This window comes from Dendropsophus ebraccatus, chromosome 1 (genome assembly GCF_027789765.1).
Source record: "Dendropsophus ebraccatus isolate aDenEbr1 chromosome 1, aDenEbr1.pat, whole genome shotgun sequence".
NCBI lineage: Eukaryota > Metazoa > Chordata > Amphibia > Anura > Hylidae > Dendropsophus > Dendropsophus ebraccatus.
In genome coordinates this window covers 231,717,288-231,734,979 of record NC_091454.1, presented here as the reverse complement: position 1 = coordinate 231,734,979, position 17,692 = coordinate 231,717,288, and the positions used below count along the sequence as shown (strand labels likewise).

Here is a 17,692-nt window from a genome sequence, read left to right as displayed (position 1 = left end):
GGACGGCCGGGGGAATCACTTACCTTAGGGAGAAGACAAGATGGCGGGGGGCGGTGTGATGGGTAATGTTCTGCTGGAGATCATGTGTCCTGGTGGACAGCCGGGGGAATCACTTACCTTAGGGAGAAGACAAGATGGCGGGGGGCGGTGTGATGGGTAATGTTCTGCTGGAGATCATGTGTCCTGGTGGACAGCCGGGGGAATCACTTACCTTAGGGAGAAGACAAGATGGCGGGGGCGGTGTGATGGGTAATGTTCTGCTGGAGATCATGTGTCCTGGTGGACGGCCGGGGGAATCACTTACCTTAGGGAGAAGACAAGATGGCGGGGGCGGTGTGATGGGCAATGTTCTGCTGAAGATCATGTGTCCTGGTGGACTGCCGGGGGAATCACTTACCTTAGGGAGAAGACAAGATGGCGGGGGCGGTGTGATGGGCAATGTTCTGCTGGAGATCATGTGTCCTGGTGGACGGCCGGGGGAATCACTTACCTTAGGGAGAAGACAAGATGGCGGGGGGGCGGTGTGATGGGTAATGTTCTGCTGGAGATCATGTGTCCTGGTGGACAGCCGGGGGAATCACTTACCTTAGGGAGAAGACAAGATGGCGGGGGGCGGTGTGATGGGTAATGTTCTGCTGGAGATCATGTGTCCTGGTGGACAGCTGGGGGAATCACTTACCTTAGGGAGAAGACAAGATGGCGGGGGCGGTGTGATGGGCAATGTTCTGCTGAAGATCATGTGTCCTGGTGGACGGCCGGGGGAATCACTTACCTTAGGGAGAAGACAAGATGGCGGGGGCGGTGTGATGGGCAATGTTCTGCTGGAGATCATGTGTCCTGGTGGACGGCCGGGGGAATCACTTACCTTAGGGAGAAGACAAGATGGGGGGGGGGGGGGTGTGATGGGCAATGTTCTGCTGGAGATCATGTGTCCTGGTGGACGGCCGGGGGAATCACTTACCTTAGGGAGAAGACAAGATGGGGGGGGGGGGGGGGTGATGGGCAATGTTCTGCTGGAGATCATGTGTCCTGGCATCAGGTGGATGGTACTGATGGATGGATATAACGGTGGAGGAGGTGTGAGGACTGAGGGACTCCCCTCGGGGTAACACTTTGCCGCCACATCATGGTGGCTCCTGGTCAGAGCTCTTACCATGTCGGGACACGTAGTATAGAGTAATAATATTTATTGTCACATACATAAAGAGGTTTATATATAATAGACTCGTCTGTAGAAAACACGGCAGCTCATGAGTAATGTGTAAACGTCAGTGTATGGGGGGGGTGTAAACTGGAGGATACACGGATGATGGGAGGAGGAACTTAAGGCATTAGTGGCAATATCCAGCGCCGTTAGCCGATCACCGTGTGACGCTCTTTCTTACTTCTTGACCTCTCAAAGAACGCATAATCCTGGAGACAGAAAAGAAAGGTCCAGATGATGGCAGGTCACGGAGATGTCACATGGGGTTAGGCGCAATCCCAGAGGAGGAAATCACTATTACATGAAGGGTGGAGACCAAAAATATCATGACCTGATCCACTATAATAGTCCTCACACCAACCTCTCCATAAAGGACCAAACCAAAGACTCCATAGAGGACCTCAAACCAAAGACTCCATAGAGAACCTCAAACCAATGACCTTACAACAGACCCCAAACCAAAGACTCCACAGAGGACCTCAAACCAATGACTCCATAGAAGACCTCAAACCAATGACCTTACAACAGACCCCAAACCAAAGACTCCACAGAGGACCTCAAACCAAAGACTCCACAGAGGACCTCAAACCAAAGACTCCATAGAGGACCTCAAACCAAAGACTCCACAGAGGACCTCAAACCAAAGACTCCACAGAGGACCTCAAACCAAAGACTCCACAGAGGACCTCAAACCAATGACTCCATAGAGGACCTCAAACCAATGACCTTACAACAGACCCCAAACCAAAGACTCCACAGAGGACCTCAAACCAAAGACTCCACAGAGGACCTCAAACCAAAGACTCCAAAGAGGACCTCAAACCAAAGACTCCACAGAGGACCTCAAACCAAAGACTCCACAGAGGACCTCAAACCCAAAGACTCCACAGAGAACCTCAAACCAAAGACTCCACAGAGAATCTCAAACCAAAGACTCCACAGAAAACCTCAAACCAAAGACCTTACAACAGGCCCCAAACCAAAGACTCCACAGAGGACCTCAAACCAAAGACTCCACAGAGGAACATCAAACCAATGATTCCATAGAGGGACCTCAAACCAATAACTCCATAATAGATCTCAACCCAATGACCCCTATGCTAGACCCCAAACCAGTGACCATATAGTAAACCTCAAACCAATAACTCCATAGTAGACCCTTAGTAGATTTTGTGGTCTTTTAGCCTCAGTCATGTACTATCCCAGTAACTCCCCCACACCCATCCCTTCCATGGATATGGCCCCACAGTAGGTCTCACCAATACAAAGCAGGCCCCGATGAGCACAGCCTTCATCTTCACATCCAAATCTTTGGGGAACTGGATTCCAAAGTTATCGGCATCAGTGAATATTTCTTTGGGCAGTCCAGTCCACTGCTTACTGATCCTGCCCACGCTACGAGACTCGCATAGTGGTTTAACCTAAAGGATGGAGAAAGAGTGGGGTGATGAAATGGGATGGAAGCAATGGTTGAGAAGATAAGGACCATTAAGGCCGAGAAGAAAAGCCTGGAAAAGAGACACCGGCCGAGAATGAGACGTCTACCTGGATGGGGGAAAGTGAACTGATAGGATCAAGTAAAGAGGGGAGAATATGGAAGGAGGAGCATGAAAAATGAGATTGAGAACAGGGACAATGGTCTGGAGGACAACTGGGGGTAAAGAAGACAACCAAGAAAGCATGGAGGAGGAGGAAGAGGAGGAGGAACAATGTGGAGCATAGAACAGGAGGAAGAGCAAGAATAAGGGCTCAGAATGAAGAGTAGTGCAGAACATAGAGGATGAGGAGGAGGAAGAAGAACAAACACTCTGGTTGAAGAGGAGGATGAAGAAGAGGAAGGGATGGAGGAGGAAAATGACTCAGGATAAAGAGGAGACCAAGTACAATGCAGAGCATGGAGAAGGTGGTGAGGAGGATGAATAGCAGGAGACAGAAGAGCGAAGGTGAAGAAGGAAAAGAAACAAAGGAAGAGGAGGAAGATCAGGCTGAGAATTAATCCTCGAGATGGTCAACAAGGACCAAAGATCATTCGGTAAGGGGGCAATATGTGGGTCATATAGGAGGCGGCAATACCTGGATCATATACAGTGGGAGGAGGTCATACCTGGGTCATACGGGAGGAGGCCATACCTGGATCATATACAGTGGGAGGAGGCCATACCTGGGTCATACGGGAGGAGGCCATACCTGGATCATATACAGTGGGAGGAGGCCATACCTGGGTCATACGGTAGGGGGGGTCCATACCTGGATCATACGGGGGGAGGCCATACCTGGATCATATACAGTGGGAGGAGGCCATACCTGGATCATACGGGGGGAGGCCATACCTGGATCATATACAGTGGGAGAAGGCCATACCTGGATCATATACAGTGGGAGGAGGCCATACCTGGGTCATATGGGGGGGGGGGGGGCCATACCTGGATCATATACAGTGGGAGAAGGCCATACCTGGATCATATACAGTGAGAGGAGGCCATACCTGGGTCATATGGGGGGGGGGGGGGCATACCTGGATCATATACAGTGGGAGGAGGCCATACCTGGGTCATACGGGAGGAGGCCATACCTGGATCATATACAGTGGGAGGAGGCCATACCTGGGTCATACGGGAGGAGGCCATACCTGGGTCATATACAGTGGGAGGAGGCCATACCTGGGTCATACGGGGGGGGGGGGCCATACATGGATCATACGGGGGGAGGCCATACCTGGATCATATACAGTGGGAGGAGGCCATACCTGGATCATATACAGTGGGAGGAGGCCATACCTGGGTCATACGGGGGGGGGGGGGGGCCATACATGGATCATACGGGGGGAGGCCATACCTGGATCATATACAGTGGGAGGAGGCCATACCTGGATCATATACAGTGGGAGGAGGCCATACCTGGATCATATACAGTGGGAGGAGGCCATACCTGGGTCATATACAGTGGGAGGAGGCCATACCTGGGTCATATACAGTGGGAGGAGGCCATACCTGGGTCATATACAGTGGGAGGAGGCCATACCTGGGTCATATACAGTGGGAGGAGGCCATACCTGGGTCATATACAGTGGGAGGAGGCCATACCTGGGTCATATACAGTGGGAGGAGGCCATACCTGGGTCATATACAGTGGGAGGAGGCCAGACCTGGGTTATACGGGGGTAGGCCATACCTGGGTCATGTGGGAGGAGGCCATACCTGGGTTATACGGGGGGAGGCCATACCTGGATCATATACAGTGGGAGGAGGCCATACCTGGATCATATACAGTGGGAGGAGGCCATACCTGGATCATACGGGGGGAGGCCATACCTGGATCATATACAGTGGGAGGAGGCCATACCTGGGTCATATACAGTGCGAGGAGGCCATACCTGGGTCATATACAGTGGGAGGAGGCCATACCTGGGTCATATACAGTGGGAGGAGGCCATACCTGGGTCATATACAGTGGGAGGAGGCCATACCTGGGTCATATACAGTGGGAGGAGGCCATACCTGGGTCATATACAGTGGGAGGAGGCCATACCTGGGTCATATACAGTGGGAGGAGGCCATACCTGGGTCATATACAGTGGGAGGAGGCCAGACCTGGGTTATACGGGGGTAGGCCATACCTGGGTCATGTGGGAGGAGGCCATACCTGGGTTATACGGGGGGAGGCCATACCTGGATCATATACAGTGGGAGGAGGCCATACCTGGATCATATACAGTGGGAGGAGGCCATACCTGGATCATACGGGGGGAGGCCATACCTGGATCATATACAGTGGGAGGAGGCCATACCTGGGTCATATACAGTGCGAGGAGGCCATACCTGGGTCATATACAGTGGGAGGAGGCCATACCTGGGTCATATACAGTGGGAAGAGGCCATACCTGGGTCATATACAGTGGGAGGAGGCCATACCTGGGTCATATACAGTGGGAGGAGGCCAGACCTGGGTTATACGGGGGGAGGCCATACCTGGATCATATACAGTGGGAGGAGGCCAGACCTGGGTTATACGGGGGGAGGCCATACCTGGATCATATACAGTGGGAGGAGGCCATACCTGGATCATATACAGTGGGAGGAGGCCATACCTGGATCATACGGGGGGGGGGGGGGGCATACCTGGATCATACGGGGGGAGGCCATACCTGGATCATATACAGTGGGAGGAGGCCATACCTGGGTCATATACAGTGGGAGGAGGCCATACCTGGGTCATATATAGTGGGAAGAGGCCATACCTGGGTCATATACAGTGGGAGGAGGCCATACCTGGGTCATATACAGTGGGAAGAGGCCATACCTGGGTCATATACAGTGGGAGGAGGCCATACCTGGGTCATATACAGTGGGAAGAGGCCATACCTGGGTCATATACAGTGGGAGGAGGCCATACCTGGGTCATATACAGTGGGAAGAGGCCATACCTGGGTCATATACAGTGGGAAGAGGCCATACCTGGGTCATATACAGTGGGAGGAGGCCATACCAGGGTCATATGGGAGGAGGCCATACCAGGGTCATATGGGAGGAGGCCATACCTGGGTCATATGGGAGGAGGCCAGACCTGGGTCATATGGGAGGAGGCCATACCTGGGTCATATGGGAGGACATACCTGGATCTCCTGATCTCTCACCTGGAAGTTCACGTCTCCACAACAACTAGACATGAGACACGGCCCGACCACCTTCAGCACCGGCTCCCGGCTCTCAGTGAGGAGACAATACTTAGGGACAAAGGGATGCCAGCTCTGTACAACGTACCCAATGGTGTGACCAGGGGGGCTCTGAACCTCCAGCTGTGGACAGAGAGATGGCAGATCAGCCGAGGAGAGAGAGGAGAGGGTGGGGGTGTGGTGCAGAGCTGAGGGGTTACCTCCTGTAAACAGCAGGGGAAGCAGCAGCTGGTGCACTTCAGGGGGCGGATGAAGTGGATGACCTCCCGTCCAGTGTTGTCGCACACTTGCAGAGTTAGTGGGCGAAGGGTCCCGCAGCACCACCGGGCGCACACTGTGCTCCGCTCCTGCGCTGTGAAGATCCGCTGACCCAGAATATTCCGTAATTCATACTGATTGCAAGTCTCATATCCTGTGAGAGCTGCGGAAGATGGGGGAGGGGTGACTGATCAGTGCGAGATATGAGGATCGGGGGGACGGGGCAAATATCAGATATGAGGATCGGGGGGGGGGGGGGGAAATCGGGCAGATATCAGATATGAGGATCGGGGGGGTGGGGCAGATATCAGATATGAGGATGGGGGGGGGACGGGGCAAATATCAGATATGAGGATCGGGGGGGACGGGGCAAATATCAGATATGAGGATCGGGGGGGATGGGGCAGATATCAGATATGAGGATCGGGGGGGGGGAAATCGGGCAGATATCAGATATGAGGATCGGGGGGGACGGGGCAAATATCAGATATGAGGATCGGGGCGGACGGGGCAGATATCAGATATGAGGATGGGGGGGGGGGAAAATCGGGCAGATATCAGATATGAGGATCGGGGGGGCAGATATCAGATATGAGGATCGGGGGGGGGAAATCGGGCAGATATCAGATATGAGGATCGGGGGGGTGGGGCAGATATCAGATATGAGGATCGGGGGACGGGGCAAATATCAGATATGAGGATCGGGGGGGGGACGGGGCAGATATCAGATATGAGGATCGGGGGGGACGGGGCAGATATCAGATATGAGGATCGGGGGACGGGGCAAATATCAGATATGAGGATCGGGGGGGGGGACGGGGCAGATATCAGATATGAGGATCGGGGGGGGACGGGGCAGATATCAGATATGAGGATCGGGGGACGGGGCAAATATCAGATATGAGGATCGGGGGGGACGGGGCAGATATCAGATATGAGGATCGGGGGGGGGGGAAATCGGGCAGATATCAGATATGAGGATCGGGGGGGTGGGGCAGATATCAGATATGAGGATCGGGGGACGGGGCAAATATCAGATATGAGGATCGGGGGGGACGGGGCAGATATCAGATATGAGGATCGGGGGGGGGGGAAATCGGGCAGATATCAGATATGAGGATCGGGGGGGACGGGGCAGATATCAGATATGAGGATCAGGGGGGGGGGGGGGAACTGCCCCCTTCCCCCACGTTGTCACTTACCTTCCAGCAGTTCTGTCTTTTGGTGGATTAATATTTGGTCTATCTGTATAAAGAGAGAGAGGGTGAGGGACATGACCGGGGGACTGGCAGTGACATCATCAGTTCACACAGGTCACATGACAGGGCGGAGTCAGCAAATAGAATGACACCCGTGATGTCACTCGTCCGGTCCCCCCCCCCCCCCGTGATGTGGACAGGTGGTCAGGATGGAGTAGCACCGAGCTGTCACCATGACCCCCATCATCCTGACACATGAGCAGCAGCTGCCCTGACAGGCCTCCTCACCCGCCTCCTCACCCGCCTCCTCACCCGCCCCCGAAACCCCAGCCCTCCCCCCCCCCACACACTGAGCCTTCTGTGAGGAAGAGGAGGAAGTGCTGACCGCAGACTGCAGCGTATACAGCCGGATATACAACCGCACAGCACAGCTGTATATATACATATCACTGCTACACAACCGCACAGCTGTATATATACATATCACTGCTACACAACCGCACAGCACAGCTGTATATATACATATCACTGCTACACAACCGCACAGCACAGCTGTATATATACACATATCACTGCTACACAACCGCACAGTACAGCTGTATATATACATATCACTGCTACACAACCGCACAGCACAGCTGTATATATACATATCACTGCTACACAACCGCACAGCACAGCTGTATATACATATCACTGCTACAGAACCGCACAGTACAGCTGTATATACATATATCACTGCTACACAACCGCACAGTACAGCTGTATATACAGATATCACTGCTACACAACCGCACAGCACAGCTGTATATATACATATCACTGCTACACAACCGCACAGCACAGCTGTATATATACATATCACTGCTACACAACCGCACAGCACAGCTGTATATACATATCACTGCTACAGAACCGCACAGTACAGCTGTATATACATATATCACTGCTACACAACCGCACAGTACAGCTGTATATACAGATATCACTGCTACACAACCGCACAGCACAGCTGTATATATACATATCACTGCTACACAACCGCACAGAACAGCTGTATATACATATCACTGCTACACAACCGCACAGTACAGCTGTATATACATATATCACTGCTACACAACCGCACAGTACAGCTGTATATATACATATCACTGCTACACAACCACAGTACAGCTGTATATACATATATCACTGCTACACAACCACACAGCTGTATATATACATATCACTGCTACACAACCGCACAGTACAGCTGTATATACATATCACTGCTACACAACCGCACAGTACAGCTGTATATACATATCACTGCTACACAACCACACAGCACCGCTGTATATATACATATCACTGCTACACAACCACACAGCTGTATATATACATATTACTGCTACACAACCGCACAGTACAGCTGTATATATACATATCACTGCTACACAACCGCACAGCACAGCTGTATATATACATATCACTGCTACACAACCGCACAGCACAGCTGTATATATACATATCACTGCTACACAACCGCACAGCACAGCTGTATATACATATCACTGCTACAGAACAGCACAGTACAGCTGTATATACATATATCACTGCTACACAACCGCACAGTACAGCTGTATATACAGATATCACTGCTACACAACCGCACAGCACAGCTGTATATATACATATCACTGCTACACAACCGCACAGTACAGCTGTATATATACACATATCACTGCTACAGAACCGCACAGTACAGCTGTATATACATATCACTGCTACACAACCGCACAGTACAGCTGTATATACACATATCACTGCTACACAACCGCACAGCACAGCTGTATATACATATCACTGCTACACAACCGCACAGTACAGCTGTATATATACACATATCACTGCTACACAACCGCACAGTACAGCTGTATATATACATATCACTGCTACACAACCGCACAGCATAGTTGTATATACATATCACTGCTACACAACCGCACAGCACAGCTGTATATATACATATCACTGCTACACAACCGCACAGTACAGCTGTATATACATATCACTGCTACACAACTGCACAGTACAGCAGTATACACATATATCACTGCTACACAACCGCACAGTACAGCTGTATATATACATATCACTGCTACACAACCGCACAGCACAGCTGTATATATACATATCACTGCTACACAACCGCACAGTACAGCTGTATATACATATCACTGCTACACAACTGCACAGTACAGCAGTATATACATATATCACTGCTACACAACCGCACAGTACAGCTGTATATATACATATCACTGCTACACAACCGCACAGTACAGCTGTATATATACATATCACTGCTACACAACCGCACAGCATAGTTGTATATACATATCACTGCTACACAACCGCACAGCACAGCTGTATATATACATATCACTGCTACACAACCGCACAGTACAGCTGTATATATACATATCACTGCTACACAACCACACAGCTGTATATATACATATCACTGCTACACAACCGCACAGTACAGCTGTATATACATATATCACTGCTACACAACCGCACAGTACAGCTGTATATATACATATCACTGCTACAGAACCGCACAGTACAGCTGTATATACATATCACTGCTACACAACCGCACAGTACAGCTGTATATACACATATCACTGCTACACAACCGCACAGTACAGCTGTATATACATATCACTGCTACACAACCGCACAGTACAGCTGTATATACATATATCACTGCTACACAACCGCACAGCTGTATATATACATATCACTGCTACACAACCGCACAGTACAGCTGTATATATACATATATCACTGCTACACAACCGCACAGTACAGCTGTATATATACATATCACTGCTACACAACCGCACAGTACAGCTGTATATACATATCACTGCTACACAACCGCACAGTACAGCTGTATATACACATATCACTGCTACACAACCGCACAGCACAGCTGTATATACATATCACTGCTACACAACCGCACAGTACAGCAGTATATACATATATCACTACTACACAACCGCACAGTACAGCTGTATATATACATATCACTGCTACACAACCGCACAGTACAGCTGTATATACATATCACTGCTACAGAACCGCACAGTACAGCTGTATATATACACATATCACTGCTACACAACCGCACAGTACAGCTGTATATATACACATATCACTGCTACACAACCGTACAGCTGTATATATACAAATATCACTGCTACACAACCGCACAGTACAGCTGTATATATACACATATCACTGCTACACAACCGCACAGCTGTATATATACACATATCACTGCTACACAACCGCACAGCACAGCTGTATATACAGATATCACTGCTACACAACCGCACAGCACAGCTGTATATATACATATCACTGCTACACAACCGCACAGCACAGCTGTATATATACATATCACTGCTACACAACCGCACAGTACAGCTGTATATATACACATATCACTGCTACACAACCGCACAGCACAGCTGTATATACATATCACTGCTACACAACCGCACAGCACAGCTGTATATATACACATATCACTGCTACACAACCGCACAGTACAGCTGTATATACAGATATCACTGCTACACAACCGCACAGCACAGCTGTATATATACATATCACTGCTACACAACCGCACAGCACAGCTGTATATACATATCACTGCTACACAACCGCACAGTACAGCTGTATATACATAAATCACTGCTACACAACCACACAGTACAGCTGTATATACATATATCACTGCTACACAACCGCACAGTACAGCTGTATATACATATATCACTGCTACACAACCGCACAGTACAGCTGTATATACATATATCACTGCTACACAACCGCACAGCTGTATATATACACATATCACTGCTACACAACCGCACAGTACAGCTGTATATATACACATATCACTGCTACACAACCGCACAGTACAGCTGTATATATACATATCACTGCTACACAACCGCACAGTACAGCTGTATATACATATATCACTGCTACACAACCGCACAGCTGTATATATACACATATCACTGCTACACAACCGCACAGTACAGCTGTATATATACACATATCACTGCTACACAACCGCACAGCTGTATATATACATATCACTGCTACACAACCGCACAGTACAGCTGTATACACATCACTGCTACACAACCGCACAGTACAGCTTTATATATACACATATCACTGCTACACAACCGCACAGCTGTATATATACATATCACTGCTACACAACCGCACAGTACAGCTGTATATACATATCACTGCTACACAACCGCACAGTACAGCTGTATATACATATATCACTGCTACACAACCGCACAGTACAGCTGTATATATACATATCACTGCTACACAACCGCACAGTACAGCTGTATATACATATATCACTGCTACAGAACCGCACAGTACAGCTGTATATACATATATCACTGCTACAGAACCGCACAGTACAGCTGTATATACATATATCACTGCTACACAACCGCACAGCACAGCTGTATATATACATATCACTGCTACACAACCGCACAGTACAGCTGTATATACAGATATCACTGCTACACAACCGCACAGCACAGCTGTATATACATATCACTGCTACACAACCGCACAGTACAGCTGTATATACATATATCACTGCTACACAACCGCACAGTACAGCTGTATATACATATCACTGCTACACAACCGCACAGTACAGCTGTATATATACATATCACTGCTACACAACCGCACAGCACAGCTGTATATATACATATCACTGCTACACAACCGCACAGTACAGCTGTATATACATATCACTGCTACAGAACCGCACAGTACAGCTGTATATATACACATATCACTGCTACACAACCGCACAGTACAGCTGTATATATACACATATCACTGCTACACAACCGCACAGTACAGCTGTATATACATATATCACTGCTACACAACCGCACAGTACAGCTGTATATATACATATCACTGCTACACAACCGCACAGTACAGCTGTATATATACACATATCACTGCTACACAACCGCACAGCTGTATATATACACATATCACTGCTACACAACCGCACAGTACAGCTGTATATATACACATATCACTGCTACACAACCGCACAGTACAGCTGTATATATACATATCACTGCTACACAACCGCACAGTACAGCTGTATATACAGATATCACTGCTACACAACCGCACAGTACAGCTGTATATATACATATCACTGCTACACAACCGCACAGTACAGCTGTATATACAGATATCACTGCTACACAACCGCACAGTACAGCTGTATATATACATATCACTGCTACACAACCGCACAGCACAGCTGTATATACATATCACTGCTACACAACCGCACAGTACAGCTGTATATACATATATCACTGCTACACAACCGCACAGTACAGCTGTATATACATATATCACTGCTACACAACCGCACAGTACAGCTGTATATATACATATCACTGCTACACAACCGCACAGTACAGCTGTATATACATATATCACTGCTACAGAACCGCACAGTACAGCTGTATATACAGATATCACTGCTACACAACCGCACAGTACAGCTGTATATATACACATATCACTGCTACACAACCGCACAGTACAGCTGTATATATACACATATCACTGCTACACAACCGCACAGTACAGCTGTATATACATATATCACTGCTACACAACCGCACAGTACAGCTGTATATACACATATCACTGCTACACAACCGCACAGTACAGCTGTATATATACACATATCACTGCTACACAACCGCACAGCTGTATATATACACATATCACTGCTACACAACCGCACAGTACAGCTGTATATATACACATATCACTGCTACACAACCGCACAGCTGTATATATACACACATATCACTGCTACACAACCGCACAGTACAGCTGTATATATACATATCACTGCTACACAACCGCACAGTACAGCTGTATATACAGATATCACTGCTACACAACCGCACAGTACAGCTGTATATATACATATCACTGCTACACAACCGCACAGTACAGCTGTATATACAGATATCACTGCTACACAACCGCACAGTACAGCTGTATATACATATCACTGCTACACAACCGCACAGCACAGCTGTATATACATATCACTGCTACACAACCGCACAGTACAGCTGTATATACATATATCACTGCTACACAACCGCACAGTACAGCTGTATATACATATATCACTGCTACACAACCGCACAGTACAGCTGTATATATACATATCACTGCTACACAACCGCACAGTACAGCTGTATATACATATATCACTGCTACAGAACCGCACAGTACAGCTGTATATATACACATATCACTGCTACACAACCGCACAGTACAGCTGTATATACATATATCACTGCTACACAACCGCACAGTACAGCTGTATATATACATATCACTGCTACACAACCGCACAGTACAGCTGTATATATACACATATCACTGCTACACAACCGCACAGCTGTATATATACACATATCACTGCTACACAACCGCACAGTACAGCTGTATATATACACATATCACTGCTACACAACCGCACAGTACAGCTGTATATATACACATATCACTGCTACACAACCGCACAGCTGTATATATACACATATCACTGCTACACAACCGCACAGTACAGCTGTATATATACATATCACTGCTACACAACCGCACAGTACAGCTGTATATACAGATATCACTGCTACACAACCGCACAGTACAGCTGTATATATACATATCACTGCTACACAACCGCACAGCACAGCTGTATATACATATCACTGCTACACAACCGCACAGTACAGCTGTATATACATATATCACTGCTACACAACCGCACAGTACAGCTGTATATACATATATCACTGCTACAGAACCGCACAGTACAGCTGTATATATACACATATCACTGCTACACAACCGCACAGTACAGCTGTATATACATATATCACTGCTACACAACCGCACAGTACAGCTGTATATATACATATCACTGCTACACAACGGCACAGTACAGCTGTATATACATATCACTGCTACAGAACCGCACAGTACAGCTGTATATACATATATCAATGCTACACAACCGCACAGTACAGCTGTATATACATATATCACTGCTACACAACCGCACAGCTGTATATATACACATATCACTGCTACACAACCGCACAGTACAGCTGTATATATACACATATCACTGCTACACAACCGCACAGCTGTATATATACATATCACTGCTACACAACCGCACAGTACAGCTGTATACACATCACTGCTACACAACCGCACAGTACAGCTTTATATATACACATATCACTGCTACAGAATCGCACAGTACAACTGTATATACATATCACTGCTACACAACCGCACAGCTGTATATATACATATCACTGCTACACAACCGCACAGTACAGCTGTATACACATCACTGCTACACAACCGCACAGTACAGCTTTATATATACACATATCACTGCTACACAACCGCACAGCACAGCTGTATATATACATATCACTGCTACACAACCGCACAGTACAGCTGTATATACATATCACTGCTACACAACCGCACAGTACAGCTGTATATACATAAATCACTGCTACACAACCACACAGTACAGCTGTATATACATATATCACTGCTACACAACCGCACAGTACAGCTGTATATACATATATCACTGCTACACAACCGCACAGTACAGCTGTATATACATATCACTGCTACACAACCGCACAGCACAGCTGTATATACATATCACTGCTACAGAACCGCACAGTACAGCTGTATATACATATATCAATGCTACACAACCGCACAGTACAGCTGTATATACATATATCACTGCTACACAACCGCACAGCTGTATATATACACATATCACTGCTACACAACCGCACAGTACAGCTGTATATATACACATATCACTGCTACACAACCGCACAGCTGTATATATACATATCACTGCTACACAAACGCACAGTACAGCTGTATACACATCACTGCTACACAACCGCACAGTACAGCTTTATATATACACATATCACTGCTACAGAATCGCACAGTACAACTGTATATACATATCACTGCTACACAACCGCACAGCTGTATATATACATATCACTGCTACACAACCGCACAGTACAGCTGTATACACATCACTGCTACACAACCGCACAGTACAGCTGTATATATACATATCACTGCTACACAACCGCACAGTACAGCTGTATATACATATCACTGCTACACAACCGCACAGTACAGCTGTATATACATATCACTGCTACACAACCGCACAGCACAGCTGTATATACATATCACTGCTACACAACCGCACAGCACAGCTGTATATATACATATCACTGCTACACAACCGCACAGCACAGCTGTATATATACATATCACTGCTACAGAACCGCACAGTACAGCTGTATATACATATATCACTGCTACAGAACCGCACAGTACAGCTGTATATACATATATCACTGCTACACAACCGCACAGTACAGCTGTATATACATATATCACTGCTACACAACCGCACAGCTGTATATATACACATATCACTGCTACACAACCGCACAGTACAGCTGTATATATACATATCACTGCTACACAACCGCACAGTACAGCTGTATATATACATATCACTGCTACACAACCGCACAGTACAGCTGTATATACATATCACTGCTACACAACCGCACAGCACAGCTGTATATATACATATCACTGCTACACAACCGCACAGTACAGCTGTATATATACATATCACTGCTACACAACCGCACAGTACAGCTGTATATACACATATCACTGCTACACAACCGCACAGTACAGCTGTATATACATATATCACTGCTACACAACCGCACAGCACAGCTGTATATATACATATCACTGCTACACAACCGCACAGTACAGCTGTATATATACATATCACTGCTACACAACCGCACAGCACAGCTGTATATATACATATCACTGCTACACAACCGCACAGCACAGCTGTATATATACATATCACTGCTACACAACCGCACAGCACAGCTGTATATATACATATCACTGCTACACAACCGCACAGTACAGCTGTATATATACACATATCACTGCTACACAACCGCACAGTACAGCTGTATATACATATATCACTGCTACACAACCGCACAGTACAGCTGTATATACATATCACTGCTACACAACCGCACAGTACAGCTGTATATACATATATCACTGCTACACAACCGCACAGTACAGCTGTATATACATATCACTGCTACACAACCGCACAGCACAGCTGTATATATACATATCACTGCTGAGCCTACAGGGGGCCGCACTAGGATGAGCATGTGTACTAATCTTCCTCCGGACACAGGATGAGCGTGTGTACTAATCCTCCTCCTGACACAGGATGAGCATGTGTACTAATCCTCCTCCTGACACAGGATGAGCATGTGTACTAATCCTCCTCCTTACACAGGATGAGCATGTGTACTAATCCTCCTCCGGACACAGGATGAGCGTGTGTACTAATCCTCCTCCTGACACAGGATGAGCGTGTGTACTAATCCTCCTCCTGACACAGGATGAGCGTGTGTACTAATCCTCCTCCTGACACAGGATGAGCGTGTGTACTAATCCTCCTCCTGACACAGGATGAGCGTGTGTACTAATCCTCCTCCTGACACAGGATGAGCGTGTGTACTAATCCTCCTCCTGACACAGGATGAGCGTGTGTACTAATCCTCCTCCTGACACAGGATGAGCGTGTGTACTAATCCTCCTCCTGACACAGGATGAGCGTGTGTACTAATCCTCCTCCTGACACAGGATGAGCGTGTGTACTAATCCTCCTCCTGACACAGGATGAGCGTGTGTACTAATCCTCCTCCGGACACAGGATGAGCGTGTGTACTAATCCTCCTCCGGGCACAGGATGAGCATGTGTACTAATCCTCTTCCGGACACAGGATGAGCATGTGTACTAATCCTCCTCCGGACACAGGATGAGCATGTGTACTAATCCTCCTCCGGACACAGGATGAGCATGTGTACTAATCCTCCTCCGGACACAGGATGAGCATGTGTACTAATCCTCCTCCGGACACAGGATGAGCATGTGTACTAATCCTCCTCCGGACACAGGATGAGCATGTGTACTAATCCTCCTCCGGACACAGGATGAGCATGTGTACTAATCCTCCTCCGGACACAGGATGAGCATGTGTACTAATC

General features: G+C 47.5%; 1 protein-coding gene across 1 annotated transcript in view; it reads right to left on the bottom strand.

The window, feature by feature from the left end:
* Positions 1–1,172: 1,172 nt before the first annotated feature.
* Positions 1,173–17,692, bottom strand: part of LOC138770911 (phospholipid scramblase 1-like) — a 32,092-nt gene continuing 15,572 nt past the window's right edge. Inside the window, exons 4-8 of the mRNA XM_069950226.1 lie at positions 7,337–7,379; positions 6,077–6,297; positions 5,838–5,999; positions 2,464–2,625; positions 1,173–1,413 (exon numbers count right to left, since the gene is read on the bottom strand). Coding sequence (XP_069806327.1) covers positions 1,354–1,413; positions 2,464–2,625; positions 5,838–5,999; positions 6,077–6,297; positions 7,337–7,379 — 648 coding nt within the window. The 3' untranslated portion in view covers positions 1,173–1,353. The remainder of the gene's footprint in view (positions 1,414–2,463; positions 2,626–5,837; positions 6,000–6,076; positions 6,298–7,336; positions 7,380–17,692) is intronic.